Source organism: Dermacentor andersoni, chromosome 4 (assembly GCF_023375885.2).
Source record: "Dermacentor andersoni chromosome 4, qqDerAnde1_hic_scaffold, whole genome shotgun sequence".
Classification (NCBI taxonomy): Eukaryota; Metazoa; Arthropoda; class Arachnida; order Ixodida; family Ixodidae; genus Dermacentor; species Dermacentor andersoni.
In genome coordinates, this window is record NC_092817.1 from 17,331,829 (window position 1) to 17,356,112 (window position 24,284).

At 42.8% G+C, this 24,284-nt stretch overlaps 1 protein-coding gene across 1 annotated transcript in view; it reads right to left on the minus strand.

Annotated features, from left to right (window-relative positions):
- The window catches only part of LOC126535792 (copper-transporting ATPase 1-like), a 69,616-nt gene that overhangs the window by 27,635 nt on the left and 17,697 nt on the right, over positions 1 to 24,284 (minus strand). The window contains exons 5-14 of the mRNA XM_050182598.3: positions 23,660 to 23,823; positions 21,110 to 21,271; positions 20,941 to 21,020; positions 12,152 to 12,320; positions 11,230 to 11,463; positions 9,402 to 9,542; positions 8,797 to 9,030; positions 7,056 to 7,196; positions 5,284 to 5,472; positions 1,259 to 1,441 (exon numbers count right to left, since the gene is read on the minus strand). Coding sequence (XP_050038555.1) covers positions 1,259 to 1,441; positions 5,284 to 5,472; positions 7,056 to 7,196; positions 8,797 to 9,030; positions 9,402 to 9,542; positions 11,230 to 11,463; positions 12,152 to 12,320; positions 20,941 to 21,020; positions 21,110 to 21,271; positions 23,660 to 23,823 — 1,697 coding nt within the window. The remainder of the gene's footprint in view (positions 1 to 1,258; positions 1,442 to 5,283; positions 5,473 to 7,055; positions 7,197 to 8,796; positions 9,031 to 9,401; positions 9,543 to 11,229; positions 11,464 to 12,151; positions 12,321 to 20,940; positions 21,021 to 21,109; positions 21,272 to 23,659; positions 23,824 to 24,284) is intronic.

Below are 24,284 nucleotides of genomic sequence, written 5' to 3' on the forward strand. Positions count from 1 at the left end.
TGGGCGCTATAGACCGAGCCACTGTAAGCCAAGCCAGCGGAAAATCCAATATGGCAGCCTCCAAGATCGAGTAGCGTGGCTCGGAACGAGTGATTTAGTCTGAAAAATGGAACTTTGCGGCCAAAATTTCTCACAGGTAATGGTAGTGAAAATGCATTAGCTCTATGGGAACCCTGACGGTGCATTTATGAAGTCCAGAATATCCACAAAGTACAAATTTTTGGAGTTCGAAAAATCCGTCAGCTACTGTAAGTTACTATGTTGGAATGTTAATATCAATTTTATGGTAGCTTTAAATTTGTTCTTAGAACGTCGCCTCTGAGTTTGCATCTACAGTGGAATTTCATTGATATAATCTTCACGGGAACCCGAAAACATAATATATAATCCGAAAATCGTATTAGCCAAAGTAAGCGCCAAAATGTATGAATATAGGCGTACTCGGTGACAAACTGAATAGCGAAGGTTCGTGTGGTGTCCAGTGATACTGGTCTGCATAACACATCATGCAGAGCAGCATCACTCTACACCATGCGAACCGCAGCCAATGCACTTTTATTCAGCATCAGTGAAATAGCTTGTCAGTTTGCACTGAACTGTTTTTAATGTCCATAAAAAGTTCTTCTGTAACTTAAAAAAAAAGTCGCACCATTTCCTCGTTCAACTGAGCAGCAGAACACCGAGAGTCAGTGTTTGTCACCAGCAGTGCGCCGCATGCTTTCTTTCTCCAGTGTGGCAGAGGCTTAACCCGTTGTTTGTGGGTCGTTGGAATGTTATTTAAGCTGGTACACAGGAACATAAATTTATTAGCTTTAGAAAAACCAGTAAAAGCCCACCACTGCAGTTGTATTATTCAATTTCAGGTTAAAACGTGATCGCAATAATCGTATGAAAAAATACTGCTCCTATGGGATGTTGGCCAGAAAAGAAGAAAAACGAATTATCTGAAAACGTATTAAGCAGAATCGTATCAACAAAATTCCACTGTATCTGTCTAACATGCGATATCAGTTACTTCCTCACATCAAATTTCTGAGGAAAAAGAAACCGTTTATTCAGACAGTAGCCTACAGCGGACAACAGCCCCCTTCACACTGGAAGTGCTTCATTGCCTAAGACCCTGGTAAAGCAGCCTCCAGCACAACTCTCCTGGTTCTCTCTGTTCTAGCTCCACTGTTATGTGAGCTCATCAGTTGAGTGTAATTCTAAACAGACTAGCCTTGAGACAATTTTGATAAAGTAGTGGGGTAGCACTCACCTCTTTGACAAACTTAGTGATGGCAGTTCCTATGGGGTGCTCACTGTTGGCCTCAGCTGTTCCAGCCAGGAGCAGTAGCTTGGTGAAAGAACAGACTCGAGTTCCAACCAGCAGCGTCATGCGCGTCAACACTGGCATGCCGTTTGTGAGAGTGCCCGTCTTGTCGAACACTACGCAACCAACCTGTAAATATTTTCACACTATAAAACTCCACCCAAATGAAAAAGAAATAAATGTCAAGCACAATCAGATAAATGCAAAACGTGGATTGTACATGATGAAATACAAGCACAAGCTTGCTAGAATTGTGTATACAGTAAATGTGAGGTTTGACACAAATTCACTTAAGTCAGCAATAGCTGAAATGGTTCGACATACTGAAATGGCAGCACGGGAAATACATGCAAAAAAAAAAAAAGAAGTTTTAACAGATGCCACGAGTGCTCAGATAGCAGCTGAGTTTTATTGCTCAAGAACCAACAATACATAAACAGTTCTATTTGTTACTCCTATGGGTGAGACCAGATTTCTTCAGAGCAGGTGTCTCACACATGCCAGCTTGTTCCATTTTCTTCCTAAAGTCATCACTTTCTTTTTGCCTTTTATAACCTAAGTCATCTCAGGAGGCCCCCAGTGCACAGTAACACTAAATCAGTTTCAAGTAGCAGATTGTGACTCTATTGAGAGTTCATCTGCAATTTTTCATCAAAAAGATATTGATTGCTCGCCAGAGAAATGAATGCAAAAGAAATTACACATCTTGAATTTAGCAACCAATAGTATTACTTATCATATTATGTCATAAGTGCCATTGTAATGCATTTGCATAGTCTGCACCGAGACATTTTCATGTATTTGTCTGCAAATTCTGTCAACACAAAGCCAGTAAATGTTACCAGGTTATGACACATTTATATTTCACAATTCTGATGGAATATAATCCTTTGAGCAGGCACTACCAAAGTCTGTGACATCACAGGGAGTCAACATGGGAAGCTAAACTTGGCAGTGCCATCTGTCTTACATTTTTTTTACCATTTCTGGCATCACAACATGACTCTGCTGAGGATAAGATTGATGTCTTTGCTATACTACATCTACAACCTACCAATCTAGCATAACTTAATGTCTCTTTTTGGCGTACCTTGAAGTACAGTCAACGGCTGATTTTCCAGAAGCCCCACTTCTGCCCGATAATTCCCCGATGCCCGATAATTCGGATGTCTTTGTAGCACTGCCATGTATCCCACAGAGTCAATGTATAAGAGTGTCTGAAATTTCGGACGCAAAAGCCCTTCGCTGTCCGATTTTCTGGACTTGTTGCCGTGTCATTTTTATTATTTCGCCCACTCAAAACAGCGCTCTCGCACGCAGATCTGCTGGTAACCGTAGCCACCATCACGACAATGGTATGCCTAGCTGCTTCGACATTCGCTACAAAGCTTCGTGCTGTTTAGTGCCATGTTTATCTTTGCTGTCAGCAATGGCACTGACTGTGCCTTTGTAATTGTTGCTATTGCTTCCAAAGCTTGGAAGGAATGACGCACTGCATGATGTTGGTTCCCAAAAGTCAGCTTTGCCTAAGTATACACGGTAAAGCATGCGTAAAGTATCATGGAGAAGTATACTACGAATGGGTAGGGGCAATGTCATGAGACACTGTTAGTACTGCAATCCTTAATCACAGACGCGTGCATCCTATCCTATCAAACAGGGTGTCTACCAAGTTGACATTTCCAAATTCCCTGTGTTTTCCAGGTTTTCCCTGATTTCCAAATTCCCTGTGTTTTCCAGTTTTTCCCTGAGTGCCTTTGCAAAATTTCCTGAGTGGCACAGAAGTTTGTTTTATGTCAAGTCAGGCTGACACCATGTCACCTGATGCTGTCACTCTCTAGTAAGCAGGTTAAAAAGTAAAGAATTACTTATTCCAGTTTGAATAGTAAGGAGTCGTGTTTCTTTCAATCAAAAAGAAAACAGAAGGGAGGGTTAGTAAAATGCACAGCTAATAAAATACCTTTGGAAAAGATGGCAAAGCCCAGAGTAAATCACATCAAACATTTTCAAATACGAATAAAAAGAGATGCATACAGAAGCAAATATTTTCGAATATGAGCTATTTCTATCAATTGATAGCAAGCTCATTAGTATGAGGCCTGAACTTTGTCACAAGTGAGAATCTCTCTCAGCAACTAGATAGTCAACCTCAACTGTCCTGACATACTGTCAGCCTGTACACAACGCCTCAGTGTTGTGTTTCATTGATTTAAAGAGTTTATATTGTTTGGGATGAGGGACACCTGCATGGCAGCGTCAGCCAACACTTAGTTTTTTTGAGTTCAAGCTCCTTCAGAGAAGCGGCGGCACACCTCTTTTCCCATTCATTCCTCAATGTGTCAGTCCTCTCTATTCTCGCCCTCCTTCCACCACAAGTTCACCACATGGACCATATGAAGTATCCTCTTGGACAGTTGTACAGTCAACACCTGATTTTTTGGGCTCCCTAGGTGCTGCGAAAATGTCCGAAAAATCGGGCAATCAGTAAAAACTCAGTGCCCTTCCACTCTGTGAAGAAGGATGATCAACGAAGCTGTATATGTGAGCCCCTTAACGGTGAACTGCACCTCCGCCGCGGGTCCGCCCAGCATTGCGCTATCTTCAGGATCGGTCCACGTGTGGGGAGTGCTTAACGCCTGCTTCACCTCAGCCACGGGTCAGCCCGACACTGCACTAGCTTTGGGATCGACCCACATATGGGGAGTTTTTTGCTTACCACGCCAACGACACGAAAATTTCCTTGGACAGTAGAGGTACACAGCTTCACTATAAAAGCGCATGCATGCATTTTACTGCCCCCACGGGGCTCAAATCGCCACAGGCCCGCCTGAAAAAAAGCTGTGAAGGCCTGCGAGTACACTTATTAGGCATATCTGTACTCGTAGTGTGACAGAAGACGACGTGTGCATGCGTGTATAATTAAGAAATACATACAGTGTCCAGTGACAATTACCCCTTCCCACGCTTGTTAAGCTTCACCGCAATACTTTGAGCATGTTTCACCGCGTTACATTTCTGCATTGAGGTGAAGCTGACTTTCGGAAACCGGCATTATGCAATGCGTCGTACTTTCCGTGTTTCGAAGCCAATCGGTGTCACTGATGATAGCGGCGAATTCTTTAAATGAAAACCATAGCTCGCACCGCAAGAAGCTTAATAGCGAACGTCGAAGCAGCTAGGCCTGGCGTTGCTGTGGTGGTGGCTTTGGCTGCCAGCAGATCTGCATGCGAGAGTGCCGATTCGGGGCGGCGAGATAATCGAAATGGCGGCGGTGGCGGGACACCTGCTTTGATTAATGTCGTTTTCGACCCGCAGTCACGGAAAAAAGTTTGGAAAATCGGACTGCGAAGGATTGTTGCGTCCCAAATTTCAGACATTTATATAAATTGACTCTATAGGGCACGTGGCAGTGCCGCGAAGCCATCCGAATTATCGGGCACGTCCCAAAGGCGGGCATCCAGAAAATCTGTCATTGACACTGGCACTCCTCCAGCAGACGGCATGGCATCAAAGACGATTTGTTACGAACCCTCTCTGTTACTCGAAGCCAGCATTAGCACGACTTTCGTTCCCTTTCAATAAAATTACAGCTAATTTTCCCTGACAGAAGCACAAGTTCCCTGAAATTTCCTTGAGTATTTCCGGCCTATTCAATATCCCTGAGAATTCCTCGTTATCTCGGTTTTTCTCGGTTGGTAGATACCCTGGCTCAAAGTAAGAGCACCGATATGCCTAATAAGTGTACTGGCAGGCCTTCAGAGCTATTTCAGATGTGCTTGGGGCGATTTGAGCCCTTGGGGACAGTAAAAGACACACATTCATTTTTTTTTTTTTTGGACTGCCGGATTTGTCAGACGTTCTTGTGGCCCCTAGGAAGTAAGAAAAATTGGACGTTGACTGTAATGCCATGACTAAAGACATGCCTTGTGTGTTCAGGTTAAGTCCCATGAAAGCTGTGCAATCAAGCTTACCTTATGGAGAATTTCAAGTGGCTCTCCTCCTTTGATTAGAATTCCATTGGATGCCCCAACACCTGTGCCAACCATGACGGCAGTGGGTGTTGCCAGACCCAACGAGCAAGGGCACGCGATGGACAGCACAGTCAGGGCGCATTGGAACGCAAATTGGAAGATGAGCTCACTGTCCGTGTCATGATATCGCTGCACAAAAGTTAAGAGACTCTGTGTCAACAATGGAAGACATTAATTGTATAAAAAAAGCATTCCTTCTTTACACCTGACACCACTGCAGTGCCATTGAAACATGCTTGTGGCACAATGTGTAGTACTGTTGCAATAATTATACCAATGTTTCAAGGACATTTAAGAAATAACTACTGTATTTACTCGATTTTAACGTGCCCTCGATTGTAACATGCACCCGTTTTCGATGACCAAAAAAAGGAGAAAGAAAAAAACTCCCTCGATTGTAACATGCACCTGTTCGCCATCACCTAAAAAAAGTCCTTTACAGTACCGCGTGCCTCATTATTTCATACAGAAATACAACTTTTCTCATTTGGAAAAACAAGGATTTACTCATAATGCACTAGAGTTGCAATAAATAAAAAAAGTCGCAGTTTCGCCTGAAAGGCAAAACCTTTATTGCAATTGCAAAGTAGTAGACAGCTATACGAAAAGTAAGGATAGAAGTTTTATCGGCAGTATAATAAACTTTTATACATTCACTTACTAACTAAATTAACAAGCATGGTGTCAGATGTACACAAGAAAACATGAACACATCTCACTCAATGACTGTGGACACTTTTTATCAGTATGCTGAAGTGAGAAAGTGTGGTAGCAGGAGCGAGTTAATTGACCTCTGTGCAGTCCCTCGCTTCAACGTGAACTATCCTACGAGAACGCAGCGCAGTGTGCCTAGACGCGTAGACTGTCTTCATCGCAGATTGCTTTGCTTTCTAGATAGGAGCCACGCGGCCGTGCCTATGCAGCAGCCGCCACAGTAGAATGCTCTTTTTCTGTTTGTGCCAGTCCTGCACGCAAGTTTCGAGAACTCCAAACGCTCGTGATGCAGCCCGATTTCTGCCCGTCTCTGTACATGTGATCACTTTCCTTTTAATTGCGGCATCGTGATGAACACTCCATGTGTCTTCGAAGTCAGCAGTTCCATGCTGATAGAGCAAATGCAGAAAACGGGAAGACTCATGATGGACTAACCTAAGCACACATACTACAGAACATGGAGGAAGCTATGGTAGCTAGGCTCAAAGCACGTATAAAGTGGCCCTTTTGAAATGCCGATGGTGATACGGTAACACAGATTTAGGGTTGTACTCGATTCTAATGCACACGCAATTTCGTACCTGTTTTATCAGAAAAAAGGTGCCCGTTAGATTAGAGTAAATACGGTAATAAAATTACAGCTTAAAGACATTCAGCATCACTTCGAGTGGCTGACAACCATGTGAAGGACTATTTAGAAAGCAATCCAGGAGAAGCAGCATTCCATTGAATATTGATCGTCCCTTCGCAAAGCAAGGTTTAAGTTCTTGAATATCACTGCTAGAAAAGCAGACAGAGTTTAAGCAGAACCTTTGAAAATGAACTGACCCAAGAGAGCACGATATTACCACTATTGCAACACACAAATGTATATAACCATGAAAGTGTTCAAGAGCCTTGCAGGCAGTTAACTGTATAACCTAAAAAAAAATCATGTATTGTTCTGTCATGATAAGTCATTCAGTAAAGAAGCAATACAAATCCGAAACAACTGTCACCTGTCTCTTGAAGAACCGTGTGATGTACTCAACATTGTGAAATCCAATTAGGACCCAACAAAACAATGTCAGCAGCGAAACCAGTACCACACCGGGAACAAAGTAGCCAGCTATTTTGTCTGCTAGCTGTTGAATTGGAGCCTGCATAGAAACAATAACATAAAAATGCATACGATAAAACATTTAAAGAATATATTACAAGAGCAGCACAGTTATTGGCACATTCTGTGATCGTGATCTCAGTAATACTATAATTGCTAATGTTAAGTTAAATAACAAAAAATGCATGTCTGCAATGACAAAAAGATTAAAGAAAGCATTTCATGTTTGCACTTTCAATCTACACACGGCAGTTGCATGTAGCTGCTTTTGCACAGTGTGGCTTCCAGGATCATGCCTCATGTGTGCTGTGAAGCATAGATGCCGCGGCCACCACAGGGTGCTGCAACGAGCCCGCTCATCGTCAGCATGATCAGACAGCTGCCTGTGCTAATTGGTCTCTAATAAGCGATGTAGCACCAAGTGCCCGAGCGCTCATCTCACAGTGTGAGAGCAGCACACAGGCCTGAATCAGAAATAGCATCATAAAGAAAAAACAAATGACAAAATACTTTTGGATGGTGCCTTGACACCTTGACATACCCCCTGAGTAGCTTCCAGCATGCTAGTGAAGCTGAAATGATATAGACAGCTATTTTGCAGACAGGAGATTAGTGAGGCAACATCCTTTAATAGTGAGGTCATTATATGATTAGAAAATGTTTCAGGGACCCTTTAAGAATAATCCATCACTCAGCTGCACATGAAATGATGGTCAATTGTATTCTCCTCCATCACCGGAGGAAAATCACAAACATCGCTACACTCTGGTATCCTGATACTGAGTTTCACATCACTAACAAAGAAGACTTTTAAACTTTAACAGTTTGTGACTAATTCACCAAGCTTTCCCTACAAGTTTCATTTGAATGGTTAATGGCAAATGCATGTCATCATTAGTTTACCAATGATGTTTGCATGGTTCATGGTAAAGGAAGCTTCTATAAGGTTGTAGAATTTCATTCTTTATAAAACAAGATATATGTATACAGGCGAGTGCCACGTGCAATACAGCTGAATATCACATGAAGAAACAGCACACGGCATGCAGTGAAGAGTGTAGGGGTGAAAATTTCTATACTGTGTCCATGCATGTACAACATGCAAAACAGGCCCACACTTCCTATAACACTCGGAAGAAACATAACCACTTACAGCAACATTCGAATCTTTACAAAAGCAACCAGGCACCACTTGTGGCCAAAGCAATTTCGGCTTTGTGTTGTCATCACATACCCTGCTGCTCTCTGTTGAAGCACGGTGTGACTTCCTCCTGGCCACACAGGGTTCATTTGCACGCAAATTTTTTTGGAACCTACTTATGTGAAATATCGGTGTACATGACCCCGCAGATTAGGCAGGAGAACCACTTTACTCTGACTCAAACATAGATGCCACACTCCGTATAGAATTCAGAGAAGGCTCTCTGGACAGTGTGGACTTTTCCCACTCAGAAGGCACAGACAAGAAAGGTAATATAATTGCATGGTCCTGAATATAGCATAAATAAATATGCCGCTGCCTACACCATGCATGTACAAAAAGAGGAGACAGTATAAAGGGCACAGAAAGCGTGTCCTGGGGGCCTTTTTCGCAGCATGCCACATGCGTACCCAGTTATAGCAGATGATTCAGGACTTACCTTGGATGTCTGGGCCTCCTCAACAAGTCGCACAATCTGTGAGAGTGCTGTGTCCCTCCCAACATGGGTGGCGATGATCAGAAGGACACCCTTGCCGTTGATAGAACCGCCAATAACCTGGTCACCAACTTTCTTGGGCACAGGCATGGATTCGCCTGTGATGAGTGCCTCATCAACAACAGAGTGACCCATGCACACTCTCCCATCCACTGGCATCTTTGCTCCAGGCACAACCTACAACCCCAATAAAGTGAATTCATGAGAAACCTTTCGAATTATAATGTCCGTTCTAAGAAACCAGATATATACACACAGCTGCTTGCAACAATCAGGTTCTCCTATGCCTACCATATGTGTAAGCAAGCCTGTCATTCTGCTAAAGATATACATTCCTGCAAAGAGTGCAAGAGGCAATATAATTCTACCCTGAGACAAGCAGATCATTAAAAAATTTAATAACAAACAAGTCTCCTGCAACAAGGGCTAAAAAGTCGGCACAGCAAAGCAACCGGCTAGACAGTTCTGTCTCACATTCATTTGCTTGGCATGCAAATAAATACTGCTAGCACAAACATGAGTGCAACATGCAGAAATAAATTGCTTGCCTTTAACACGTCTCCTCTTTGGACCAATTCTACGCTGATGTTTCGCTCTGCAGTAACATTCATCTGGGTATCCACATCCACAAGAACTGCCTCCGTAGCTTGCAGTGAAATCAGCCTGGCAAGTGCAGCCGAGGTCTTTCCCTACAAGCAAATATACAGCAACATTTTCACCACACAGCTCAGCTGAACTGATGGATCTCTTCAGTGAGCAAGCAAGTGGAAGGTAACCAAGAAAACTGCAAGTAATTTTGCAATTGCTTCACAGGCAAAAGGTTGATAGGTAGCCTTTGATAACTTCTGTAAGCCTCAGAAGCCATGCCCGTCTACATGTATGATGAAAAGAAGCAATGCCTATTGCATTGTAACTAAACAGTGTTATTGAGGGCATTCTCAAACATGATTTTCAGATAACTGGTGGCAAAGAAGCGTGCAGTGCCATTCCTCATATACAGTGAAACCTCGTTAAACCGTAGTTGGCCGGAGCTCGAAAAAAGTATGTACTAATCGGTAGCACTGCTTAACCGAAATAGCCTGAGATTGCCCACTTACCTGTCGAAAGGTAACTCAGAGAGAGTGCGATGAAAGGAGAAAAAACATGCAGTATTTATTTACTTTGCGAGACAAACATGTTATTTTCGTTTTATGCCACGGCGGCCTAGCAGTGACGAAAACGGCCTAAAAGTTACTGAAGCTGCGAGCCAGCTTTTGAACCAGCCTCCTGTTCTCGGCAAACACTCACATTGCAGATTCCTCGTTGGCATTACATATTCTCCGTGCACAGGCATGGTAGTGTTGCAGAAGTCGCGAAACACCTTTTCATTGTGGGGTGCTGTTCTCGTCGCAACGAGTGCATTTATGAGGCTGACGTAACGCACAGCTTCTGCCACTGTCGGGCCTCAATCGCCCATGCTGTCGCTTTCCGCGTCGTCCTTATTACTGTCGCTAGGCGACACTTCAGCAACAACAGAGGCAACGATGGCAAAAAGTTTAACCTTGTAGCCGACATCTCTTTGCGGTCGCAGCAGTGCTGCCGAGCAACTTCTTCGCATTCCAAATGCAACATACCGTAGTCAGCAGTAGAGCCATGTCGCGTACGAACGATGTCTAATTTTTCTTCTAAGCTAAGCACCCAGTGTCTTTTATATCCGAGTTTTGGCATGACGCAAGCTCTCGCTTGCACAATGCCACAATGCTCTCTGGCACGGCGCCGAAATGATGTTGATGTTGATGGGGCTTAATGTGCAAACGCAAATGGCACTTGGAGGCCGTTGTGCTGATTTCTGAGGCTTGTTCTGCCGGACCACCCGATGGAGACGACGCATCGCCGTGTTTGCGCGATGAAAAGTGGAAACACTACGTGTTAACCGATACGTACGCAATAAGCTGGTACGGTTTATTCGGATACAAAACACATGTTCAGTGGCCGCCCAGTCAGGCATTTGACTTTACTACTTTTATAACAAAACTACTGTTTAAGCGGGTACGGTTTAACGAGGTTTTACTGTAATGCCACTTTCCTCCCAAGCCCTGTCAATGCTATGCAAAAGTGATCAAGAAGTTTTGACCTACAGTTCTTGTATGATGTGTGTTGTAATACCTGTTCAAGCGTTTGCATTTTCTGCCTTGTAGTAGTACATTTGCTGTCCTTCAGACTATTTCGGTTTAAATCCACCAATGGAAAGTCTCTAAAAACATTAGTTATACACAAACTAAATATTATAATAAAGGTGATATTTAGCTCTGCTTTTAAGATTCCAGGAAGAAAATGTAGGCAGGACAAGGAGTGCAACACAACTGAGAGGAAGGGACACAAGTGGTACATCCTTACCTTGGCAATGTGCTCAAGCCACCGTCCCAGTGATATGAACATGAGCAGCATGGGTGGTGTCTCAAAGAAAGTCTTTGGGCTGTGATCCGCACCATCAATCATAAAGTACACAACAATCATGACACTGTAGAAATAAGAGATGCTTGTTGCCAGCATGATGAGCACATCCATGTTGGCAACCCTGTGGGACAGAGCTTTCCAAGCTTGCACGTAGAAGTAGCGGCCACCAACAAACTGTGATAAAAGTAGCAGAAAGAAATGCTTTCCATCAGAAGCTATTATTTTGAGATCATTCATAAAATACTACATCTATGGCCAGGGAAAACGGGGGGAAAGCGGGAGATGGAAATTCAAGAGGATGAGCAAAATGGGAACAAGGTGAAAGCGGGAGCCAACATTTCAACAAGTGGACTTGTTTTCTCCAAGGCTATCTATGGCCAGTAGCTAGTGAAAAGTGTTCCAGCAGAACCCATCTCATGATTAATGTCGACATTAATGCGATTAGCACTGAAGCGATTAGCACTGAAGCAATGTAGCAACATACCGTATTGCCACCATTAGGCTTGTGAAACAAAAGAAAAAAACGAGCTTCAGAGCACCAATACGAAAACAATTGAAATTGCAACGTTACAGCAAACATAAGGTGCTAGTCCCTTACATTACACAGCAATACAACGCAAGTAACAAAAACACAACCTACATTACAGATGTTGTAATAGCATAGGCACATAACAATAAATTCAGCTGTTGGCCAAGAAAGTGCATTACTACAATATAAAGAATTGAGAAACATTTTACTTGCAGTATTTTATTAATTCATATTACATTACGCATATATGCTGTGACCATGCACAACATTCCACCACTGTTCTTTGTGCATAAAAGAATGGACGAAAACCAGCAAGTGTTTAGCGATACAGACCTGGACTGGGGTAGCTAATAGAAAAAGAATGAAGTTCTCAGCTGAAAGCCCTGGAAATATGCAGCAGTCATTGTCATGCTTGTAAACCATGCGCCGGATCATGTAGTACATCATGAGCAGCATGGATGGTACACCAAACATCAGAGAGAGCAGGAACGAATTTCTCCACCTGTTTAAGAGAGTAAAAAAGGTATACTAACTGATAAAGTTTAATTTCCAAACTTGTGCACTGGGGAATGGGTTATGAGGGACATCAAAGTGGAGAGCTCTAGATTTATTTTGAGTACGTAGTTATCTTCAATTAAATTAAATTACGGGGTTTTACGTGCCAAAACCACTTTCCGATAGATAGATAGTTTTCTTCAATGTGCACTTTAATCTAAGTACATGAGGATTTTCAATAGCACCACAACCAAAATGTCAACTAAGTCTAGTAGGAATCAAACCTGTTGCTGATTACCTTGCAATCAGCAACAGTAATCACTAACTCATTGCAGTAGGCACTTGGGGGGAAAGAATTTTGATATACGTATACCGTTAGAATACAAGTAGGTCTCCAAGTTGACAGCTCGATACTAATCCAATATGTTGTACTTCATGTTCATCATCATCAGTGTATTTTATGTCCACTGCAGAACGAAGGCCTCTCCCTGCGATCTCCAATTAGCCCTGTCTTGCGTCAACCAATTCCAACAAACGCCCGTGAATTTCCTCATTTCATCGCTCCACCTAAGTCTTCTGCTGTTCTCGACTATGTTTCCCTTCTCTTGGTATCCATGCTGCAATCCTAATGGTCCAACGGTTGTCTAACCTGCGCATTACATGACCTGCCCAGCTCCATTTTTTTCTCTTAATGCCAATTAGAATATCGGCTATGCCCATTTGCTCTATGATCCAAACCTCTCTCTTCTTGTCTCTTAACACTATGCCTAGCATTCTTCATTCCATCGCTTTTTGCGCGGTCCTTAACTTGTTCTCAAGCTTCTTTGTCAGCCTCCAAGTCTCTGCCCCATGTAGCACTGGTAAAATGCACTGATTGTACACCTTCCTTTTCAATGATAATGGCAAGCTTCCAGTCGGAAGCTAACAATGTCTGCCGTATGCAATCCAACCCATTTTTATTCTTCTATGAATTTCCTTCTCATGATCAGGGTTTGCTGTGATTAATTGACCTAGGTAAACGTACTCCTTCACGGACTCCAGAGGCTGACTGGCGATCCTGAATTCTTGTTCACTTACCCGGATATTCATCATTATCTTTGTCTTCTGCATATTAATCTTCCACCCCACTCTTACGCTCTCTCTGTTAAGGTCCTCTATAATTTGTTTCAACTCGTCTGCAGTGTTGCTGAATTGAATAATGTCATCGGCAAATCAAAGGTTGCCGAGATATTCATCGTCGATCCTTACTCCTAAGCCTTCCTAGTTTAATAGCTTGAATACTTCATCCAAGCACACAGTGAATAGCATTGCAGATATTGTGTCTCCTTGTCTGACCCCTTTCTTTATAGGTATCTTCCTACTTTTCTTGTGGAGAATTAAGGTGGCTGTGGAATCTCCGTAGATATTTTTAAAAGTATTTATGTAAGCGGTCTGTACTCCTTGATTACGCAATGCCTCTATGACTGCTGGTATCTCTACTGAATCAAATGCCTTTTCCTAATCTATGAAAGCCATATAGAGAGGTTTACTGTAATCTGCAGATTTCTCTATTACCTGATTAATGGCATGGATGTGATCCATTGTAGAGTATCCCTTCCTGAAGCCAGCGTGTTCCCTTGGTTGACTACAGTCCAGTATTGCCCTTATTCTATTCGAGATTATTTTGGTGAATATTTTATATAATAGTGGGAGTAAGCTAACGGGCCTATAGTTTTTCAATTCTTTAACGTCTCCTTTTCTGTGGATTAGTACAATGTTTGCATTCTTCCAGTACTCTGGGACCCTTGCAGTCGATAGACACTTCGCATAGAGAGCTGCCAGTTTTCTGAGCATTATGTCTCCTCCATCTTTGATTACATCTACTGTTATTCCAGCTTCTCCTGCCAATTTTCAACGTTTCATGTCTTGCAAGGCCCTTCTGACCTCATCCTTAGTTATAACAGAAGTCTCTGTAACCTGTTCATTACTGCTTCGAATGGAGGTATCGTGGCTCCTCTGGGTACTGTACAGGTCAGTATAGAATTATTCCGCTGCTTTTACTATATCTTCGAGATTGCTGATGATATTACCCTGCTTACGTTAAAATATTTCATTTAAATACCATTTCAGCACAATGCTTTGAGAACACTTCAGTGCCAATCAAGCAACTGTAACTCACTAGAAATAAATATCACAAAATGTAGTTGACAGTTGTCATATTTAGTATGCAATGCATTGGACTACTTATCTATATAATCATCATTATATACACGGCCTCTCCCAAATGAACATAACTGTATTGTATTGGGTTTTATGGCGCATAAGCAACTAAGGCTATCATGCGCCAAACACATGGTATAATTTATTTCAAAAATTGGGTATCCTCAGCGAAGGTCCTTGTCCGGACAAGGACTCTGAAGAGCCGAACAAACCAAATGAAGACCTCAGCCTTCTTCTCAGGACTGAGAAAATGGGTGAGGTGCATCATAAGATGCGTGAAAAAACTGGGTAATAATTTTTAGAATTAGTAGTTCTGTGATATATTACATTTCATTTAGGATGGCTGCGTCTTTCAAAAAACTAAAAACAGATGAAGTTCCTACAAGTGGGTTATCTCCTAAAAGTAGACTGGGATGGAAGGGAATGCGCTCATTGTAAAATACAGTAAAATATTTTTTCCTTAGCCGTTCGAGTTGTGTGCACGAGAATAAAACGTGATTTACAGTGAGTTCATCTCCACATTTCTCACATAAGGGTTTGTCTTGTTTTGTCAGTAGAAAGTTATGTGTTAGGTGTGTGTGTCCGATGCGCAGGCGGCATAAAATTACTTCTATAAAACGTTCCTGATGCCTGCATGATCTCCATTCTCCTAGAATAGGTTTTACTAGATGTAGTTTGTTATTTTCTTCGCTATTCCATGTACACTGCCATTTTTCTTTAAGCTTGTTTTTTACTAACTTCATGCAATCTGCATAAGGTATATTTACAGTACTGACATCCTTATGGCAGGCTTGAGCGGCGCATGCGTCAGCTCTCTTGTTGCCTCTAATTCCGTGATGGCTTGGTATCCAACAGAGCTTAATTTCGTGTCCTTGTGTTTGAGCAGTTATTATGTTATGAATTATATTTCCTATTAAAGGTTCCCTTACGTTTCTGGCTTTCAGTGCTGTGATTGCACTCAGCGAGTCCGTGTAGATAATGCCGTTTTGAATGTTCATCTCGACTATTTTTGATACAGCCACCGAAATGGCATGACATTCGGCTGAGAAAATTGACGCGCACTGAGGCAACCTGACTACCTTTTCCCATTTATCTTGCACTACAGCACTTCCGACGTAAAGTGATGTTTTAGAACCGTCAGTATAAACTGCTGTGTGTTCTTTGTACTTTTCGTCTAGCGCCAAAAATTCTTGTATTATATCTTCATGTGGAATTTGCTTTTTATGAAATTGTGTCAGTGTGTAGTCACCTACACTGGGAAAGGTGTGCCAAGGTGGCAGTGGTTCGGGTCTCTGGGCAACATCAGGCAGTGTGTCTAGAATAGGCAGTGTGTCTAGAATTCCTGGCAAATTTCTTCAAATCGGAGAATAAAGGGTCTCGTCGCATTCGGTTTGTTGTTAAAAAGCTGCTTAGACGGGCAGTTCGTAACTATGGAGTAGCAGAGATGTTTTGGTAGTGAACGGGTTTTTAGGACATATGCACATGTGAGCATGGCTCTTCTATTTGCGAGGGCTGGTTCGTTACATTCGGCATATGGGCTGTTTATGGGTGATGTCCTGTATGTCCCACTTGCAAGGCGCAGACCTGAGTTATGAACTGGATCTAATTGCTTCAGGTAGGACGGTCGAGCTGAGTTGTATACTATGCACCCATAATCGAGGCAAGAGCGAACTATACTGCGGTAGATGTGTAAAAGGCAGGTCCTATCAGCCCCCCAGCGTTTATGTGAAAGCACCTTTAATATGTTTAATGATTGGGAGGTTTTCTTCTTCAGGTTCTTTATGTGTGGCAAGGTCAGTTTTCTGTCAAAAGTTATGCCCAGAAATTTGTGTTCACTTTTTACCGGCAATTCCGCTTCGTTCAGGTATAGTATAGGATCTGTCTGTAGGCCACGTTTGAGTGAGAAAAGGATGGCCACTGTTTTCTGTGGGGAGAACCGGAAACCATTTCGGTCAGCCCACATTGAAAGTTTATTTATTGTTAACTGCACTTGTCTTTCGCATGTTGCTATGTTTGAGGACGTGCAAACTATCTGACGATCGTCGACATAGATTGAATTACATAATTGACCTTGGAATTATTTTACTGATTGAATTCATTTTAACAACAAAGAGGGTCGTGCTTAAAACACTCCCTTGGGGCACTCCATTTTCTTGAATGAAAATTCTCGACAGGGTTGAACCGAGGCGTACATGGAATGAATGGTTTGACAGGAAGTCTTTTAGGCAGTTCAGCATCCTGCCACGAATGCCAAGTTCAGCCAAACGTGAAGAATTCTGTACCTCCAGGTTGTGTCATAAGCTTTCTCTAAATCGAAAAAAACAGCAAGACATTGTTGTTTGTGTATAAAGGCTTCACGGACAGTATTTTCAAGACGAACCAGGTAGTCTGTTGTGGAGCATGCCTTTTTGAAACCGCACTGATGGACATCGAGAAGCTCACGGGCTTCTAGCACGAATGTTAATCTCATATTCACGATACTTTCAAAGGATTTTGCGAGGCAGCTGGTGAGCGCTATGGGCCTGTAACTACTGGGAGAGGTTGGTGGTTTTTCGGGCTTTAAAAATGGAACGATGATGGCCTTCTTCCAGGCTTCGGGTAGTTTACCCGATACCCAAACCTTATTAAAAAAACTTAAGAGTGCCTCCACGGCAGGTTCAGAGAGGTGGGACAGCATTTGATAGGGTATTCCGTCAGGGCCGGGTGCAGTCTGTTTACCAGCGGACAAGACTGTGTTGATTTCTTGAACTGTGAATAATTTATTATATGGTTCATTTGTATATCCACTTGTAGGGAGTCTTTGTTTCTCGGCTGTGTTTTTGTACGTAAGAAATGAATCTGTGTAGTTTGATAAGCTGGTAACTGCCGAAAAATATTCACCTAAAATGTCTGCCTGTTCTTCGATGTTTGTCTGTATACCAGGGGCTGTTAGAAGGGGAAGTGTGAAAGGGGAGTATGTACCATCTAGCTTTCGTACCTTCTTCCACATTTCTTTTGATGTGGTTGAGCTATTTATGGAAGTCACGTAATTTTGCCACGAAGTCTTTTTGGTTCTACGGCGGATATATCAGGCTTGTGCTCTTGCCTTTTTAAAGTCTATGAGGTTTTTCTGCGTGGGGTACCTTCGAAAGTTTCCCTATGCTTTGTTCTGTTTCTTTTTTGCTAATCTACATTCTTTTGTATACCAGGTTTTGTGGTTTTGTTTCACCACTCCAGAAGATTGAGGTATGGCCAGGAGCGCGGCAGAAATAATGTAGTTTGTGAGAATTTCATTAAGTTCATCTATACCTAAATTATGTGGATCTATTTTTTCTAAGCTGGCATTTTCTTGAAACAGCACCCAGTCAGCTAAATGGAGCTTCCAACGTAGTGGTTTTGTAGGAATGATTTGCGGAAATGATGTTAGGTTGATAAGAACAGGTAAATGATCGCTACCATACGGGTTGTCCAAGACATCCCATTTAAAAGCATTAAAAACAGAAGGCGATGTAAGAGACAAATCTATGCAGCTCCATTTTCCGGAGCTTGGAGAGCAGTATGTGTGTTTGCCCCTGTTGAGCAGGCATATATTATTGCAGAGAATAAAGTCTTCTAAAATACGGCCTCTAGTGTCCGTTTGTTCGCTTCCCCACAAATTGGAGTGAGCATTAAAATCGCCGACTAACAGATATGTCTCTGGTAATTGCTTTAAAAGGTCTTCTAAGTCATGGAGTGTTACTGTCAGGTATGGTTGGATATATACAGAGCATACTGTAATTGTTTTAAAGTGTACTACAGATACTGCAACGGCTTCAAATGTAGTCTGAAGCTTGACTTCACGAGCAGCCACACTACTTTGAACAACTATGGCAGTACCTCCAGAGAGCCTATTTGCTTGCTCTCGGTCGTGGCGAAAGACTTTATATTTACTTAAAATATTTTTATGTTTTGATTTATGTTTTATGTTTTGAACCATTGCAATTTGCACACTTTGTTTCACTTGCTTGGCAGTTGTCAGTATTGTGTTCGGTTTCGCCGCATTTGGCACGCATTTGGCGCATTTGGCATGTTTTGCTGCCATGTCCATACCTTTGGCATTTGAAACATCTCCTAGGGTTAGGGATGTATGGGCGCACTGGGCACCTGATGAATGCAACCCGAAGAGACTCGGGCAAGCGAGTGCTGCCGAATGTTAGCACTATGTGTGGTGTTGTTTTTTTCTTCGCCGTTGCGCCTTATATTTATGCGGCGAAGGGACGTAACTCCTTGGTCTCGCAAATTCTCGAGGAGCTCATTTTCGTTCTCTGTCATTAGCAGACGCTCAGAAATTACTCCCTGATAGCTGTTCAGGCTTCTGTGAGGTGTGACAGTAATGTTAAGGTCAGCAAGTTTCTTTTGTGCGAGTAGTGCATCACTCTGCTTTTTGGATTTGACTTCTACAAGCAGATCTCCTGAGGAATTTTTTTGCTTCATATTCTTCGCCTATGTTAACTACTAGCCATTTTTGTAGTACAAACACTGATAGAGTGGGCACTGGAGCGTTTTGCTCCACAGCGTGAACTACCAGGAACTGTGGAAAATTTTCAGCACATTTCTGAATTGTAACTTTGATTCCTTCGGTGCGGTACCGTTTCCGGTTCCGATCGTTCTTTTTTAGAGGGGGAAATTGAGAATCCATGCGGCATGTATGGATTAAGGGTTCCTATTGTGTCACCTGTGTTTCACCCTTATAGACACAAGAAGGTCCCAGAGCCCGCCACCTGGTAAGCAGACGGGGAAGCCCTTCACCTTACAACCTGTCGCCACGGTGCGGATTACAGCTTCGGTATGGGGGCTAAGGGTCCGTGGTGGCGCCAAGCACCATCACCTTGAGTCTCAAGGTGCCCTTGCGGGGCGAATGAACATAATGACCTTGGAAAGAATGCAAGTGAAAATATTAAGGATATGTCTTGGCCTCCCATGGAACACATCAATAATAGATCAATGAACAGAAGCCAGAGGCTAGATGCCTCTCATTACTAATTCTCCAAACGCATGAGTTAAATTGTGGTCGTGTGCAATATGTTGCCAGAGGCGCCGAACCCCCTCTCTCTGGCACATATCTTTCTGAAGTCATCGACCAGCTTTTGCCTCTCTACCAGAGTCCTTTTCCACCTTTACTGCCTCCTTGGAAGTTCTCTGCTCGGTCTATCACTACAACCGTGCCACGCATATATAATGCAAACAAAAAACATGTCAGCATGAAAGCACATTTTACGCTACTACACATCTCATGCTGCTACGAACAATGTCCTCGTATAAGCAATGATGGCTCTGTGACAACTGATTCACCTACCATAGCAGTGTGGGTTCTATCAACAGGTGCTACTACCGCAAACCTGAGCCACAGGACACCTTCCATTGCCAGAGAGCTCACTACGCTGCGAGCAGCTTTCGCTTATATCCTAAAGCAGCCAGTGAGCTCCTGTGTCACTTTTACAGACTCACGAGCTGCCCTGTTATCCCTAAAATTGCCACGTGCCAACGACATCATATGCTTCCACACCGAAGCCTGTGGCATGCAGTGCAGCGTTTCTCATAGAGACACTGGTCTCTATGAGATACTTTGGTTTGGTGTTGTAATGTGTTTTGTACGTGCCATGTATGTATGTCATGCACTGCGCATATCATTCCAATTTTACAGCGAACCTGCATAGTGCTACCTCTCGATGGGTCTATCATGGTCATAGGGAAAAACACAGAAGGCATGCGCCGCATGGTTCCTTGCAGCACCAGCAGGTGGTACTCTCCGCCATGCATCCATGGCAGTGGCGGTGCCGGCCGTGGGGAAGAAAGAGAAAAAATTAACCAGAAAGCTCGCCTTAATGCATGGCATTCGCCGCAAGCGATTCTCAGTAAAGATTATGGTTGCATAAGCCGCAGTTGACGGGTAGCAGCAACTGTAGCATACAAAGCAGGGAGTGACGTAACTACACTTTCGTATCTAAAAGAAGAACCCACCTAGCAACTGATTTGTGTTGTGACAGTGCTATGGGAAGGCCACATATAGCGAGGACTCCTGAAGAGTAGAGTGCAAACGAGGTGCGACGAATGTGTGGTTAAATGCATTTCTCTTCTCTCTAGCTGACTCTTCGTAGGTGCATGAAGTAGCGGTACGAGCCAAGTCACAGGCCGTTGAAATGTCTTAGGCTAATAAATAGGTCAAGTGCATGTGAAGGTCGCCATGTGAATAATTTCAAGCTACGTCGCAATGGGCAATAGTTACTTTTGTCGTTTACAGCTTCGTTGTCCAATCATTCTCACAGCGTGGGTTGAAGACCAATTTTTTTTATCATACCTATCTGGAGTAGCATGCAAACCTCTCCATGGCTTATTGAGAGTCTCTCTCTCTCATCATCATCAGCAGCAGGAAAAGCATCGGAGAATGTGAGAGCTGAAGAAAATCTCACTTTTTAACTTCTTCCTTTTGACTCAAGTAGCTTGCATCCATCTTGTGGTCAGTAAATGGATATGCATCGAAACCCAAATCCTGTGGAAAAAGGGGTGGGCAGTAAGACACAGCAGTAAAACACCAGTCAAAAAGATTTCTCTAGCCATGTCGACGCATTCCTCGCTCACCTTGATTCGTTCCAAGATTTGGCGTGGCCCTGTCCGCTCTGGATCAAAAAAGAACTTTCCCTTCTGCGTCGCCAGACTGACCGATGCACTGGCGACACCGGGAAGCTTGCACACGTTGGTCTCAATGGCGTGAACGCATGAGGCACAGGTCATGCCACGTATCTGAGAGAACATGGAGAAGCCATTACAGATGAACTACTAAGTGACATTTCTTTGTCTTCGCTTAGAAAAACTTTGTCAGTTTATTGAACAGTTAAGATGTGGTAAATACATTGAACAACTTTCACCAACATGTAAATTTTATAATAAGTGGGCACAGTCAAACAATATAACACTCCAGCTTCCAAGGCAAACGCCACTGACAACTGAAACACTTCTTTTAAGAGAAGAAGGTCGAGACAGCAGGAGAGCTATAAACGAGCTGTATTGCCATTTAGAGTTTTGCCATTTTTACTATGTAAACTGCAAGTGGCAGCCATATGAAGGTAGATGACTATAATGTTAATTAGCTCACTAAGTTACTAATTTCTGAAAACAGGTACCAAAGCTGCACACCCAAAATTTGAGGAATGTTTGATGTTCGCAAATATTGCTGCTTCAAGACTGGCAACACAGCATGTTCAATGAAACAGCTGTCAAGCAATGTTTGCACAGAGATGTTATACTGCATATGTATTGTGTAGTGCAGTTAAAAGTTTGTGTTTTAACCACATTGTGCCATTTCAGTGTTACTACACATTCAATGTCTATATTGGAGAGTTTTAGAATATGGGCCCCAAACGTTTTGGGGCCCCAAAGAAATAGCGTCGAAGCCACTGCGCATGAGCGAGACGCAAGCTGCATTTGGGTTTCGCATTGGGCATGCTATTTCACTGATTTAGTGGGAGCCCCAAAAATCGCCCTAAGAGATTTGCATAAACAAACAAAGCGGCACCCATCAAAGTGACGGCTCTAACCTAGCACCAAAGTGGGTTCAATTCGTGGCAACGCGTGAAGTTTGCAAGCTAGAAGAAGTGACTGCGGTTAGTGCTTTCTCTCAACTAGTTTGTGTTATGAAGATTGGTTCATAAGACGCCGCTGATTCCAAATTTGATTGTGGATTTTATGGCTCGTAGGCCTAACATGGCTTAGCTTGGCTGGTGAAGGCACATTGGTTACTCAAAACTGAGCGCCACTAATTGTTTGCTGCTTTCAGAATAACCTCTAAATTGTAGTTAAACGCAAATACACAAAAGGTCAAAATTACAATTCTTATCAAAAAATGGTATATTTTAATTAATTATTTCTAACACTTTTTCTTTGACGCCGTAGTGGCGCTGTCAGCGCAAGACACTATTCGCAAACGCAAAGTCCTGTTCTGAAACTCTGCACTCCTGTGTGCCCCAACACTAACACCCGCAAAGCTCTTTGGGGCCCCTATTCTAAAACTCTATATTATTTACAGTAAAAGCTTGTTAATTCACAACTCGTTAATTAGAAATTTCGGATAATTCGATGTAGCTGCCGCGGTCTGTCCAACAATGCATTAAATGAAATATGTGGCACATCTCGCTAATTCACACTGAAATCCGCACCGCCACCAATAATTCAGAACCCGCACCATCATGGATGGGGAGAGTGCTACCGCGCGGGAGCATGTTGGCAAAGATCGTCGCCACGCAGTTTGCTAGCTATTTCCATCCGCGTATTTGCACAAGTTATTCGTCAAGAAAACCTTGATAGAATGCAAAAAAAAAGGAAAAAAGGTGCTTAAAAGGGGGGAAAAAACCTTCAGGCACAGATTCAGAAGACAGATAACAAAATACCCACTGTACAATATAATGACAATTCTTTAAGCACCTAAGCTTCTTTTTCAAGGTTATGGTGAAAGCTAATAATTTCACACAGACATTCAAATATATTGCTCCTGAAAGGAGAGAGTCAACTCATCTCTCATTATGCCAAAGAAGCACTTTGATTCTCACTTCTGATGTTGGCTTCCAACCCACTGTGGCATTTACCTGAGATCAAGCATTAAAATAATTTCAGTTGTCCTTTTACTAGGTCTGCCCTCCAAGAATAGTGCAAATGACAAAGGGAGGCCCTTAAATCTGTTTCATATTACTTGATGAAGGGACATTTTCATTATGGCAAGCAGTTTTAACAAGCAAGCACAAGTGAAAGAAAGCAGATGAAACTAAGTCTTCACCTCATCTGCGTTTCTTCCTCTTAGTCCTTGTTTGTTTCTACTGGCAACAGCAATGATGTGTAACTGGGCTAATTTCTAATAGTATTCGTTTTTTTCCTTACATCCAAGTGGTGTACCTGGCATCTAGTCAAGACCAGTTTGTGTTCATTCATTCCAACATTGCATCACATGGGTATGCAACAACAGATAAACCAGAATGTGGCAAGGTGGGTATGAGGGTGCTCAAGCCTTTGCACAATCTCAAGTGGTATGCTACACCTAAGCCAGAGCACATTACAACTCTGGCCATAGCAGCTGGCATGAGAGACAGTCCCTTTAATTGTGGCACATCCTCAAGGATGAAATGGCACAAAACTACGCACCACAAGTTCAGCTTCACCATGCAGAGTGTGCAATTCCTCCAGGACAGATGCTTCAAATCCCAAGTCATTGATCAGCTCTGCCAGTTGATTAGGTTGGACTAGTGCTGGGTCAAACCTGACTTCTGCCTTCTGAGCCAACAGGGCAACCAGAGCAAATTTTACTCCTGAAAGACAATGCAGACAGTGTTTGATACCAGAAGACAATCCGCAAATCAATATGGCCATCAGGGTTGTGTAACACAATTTAGTACCACCATGTACAGCCGGCCGACATAAGTCTCTCTGTGAAAATCAGTATGTTGCGCGACTTTCGGCTACAAATCCCATGCAATGTGATTGACACACTCAGACACACAACAAACACAGCAACAATAGCAAGAAAGCCAGTGCAGCTACCTACATTTCGCAGCACAAGCTTTAGGGTATAATATTCAAACACAGCTACGGCAAATTGCTTTCCTGAGTGACTGCACATAAACTTCAGCACAAAATATGACAACATGCTAGGGTCTCAAAGAACCAGCAGCCTAGAAACCTTTTAATAAACAACTTTCTGTTTTACATTATCAACCCACCAGGCACAAGTGACATTACCTAACTTAGTAGCACAGATCTACTTCCAAAC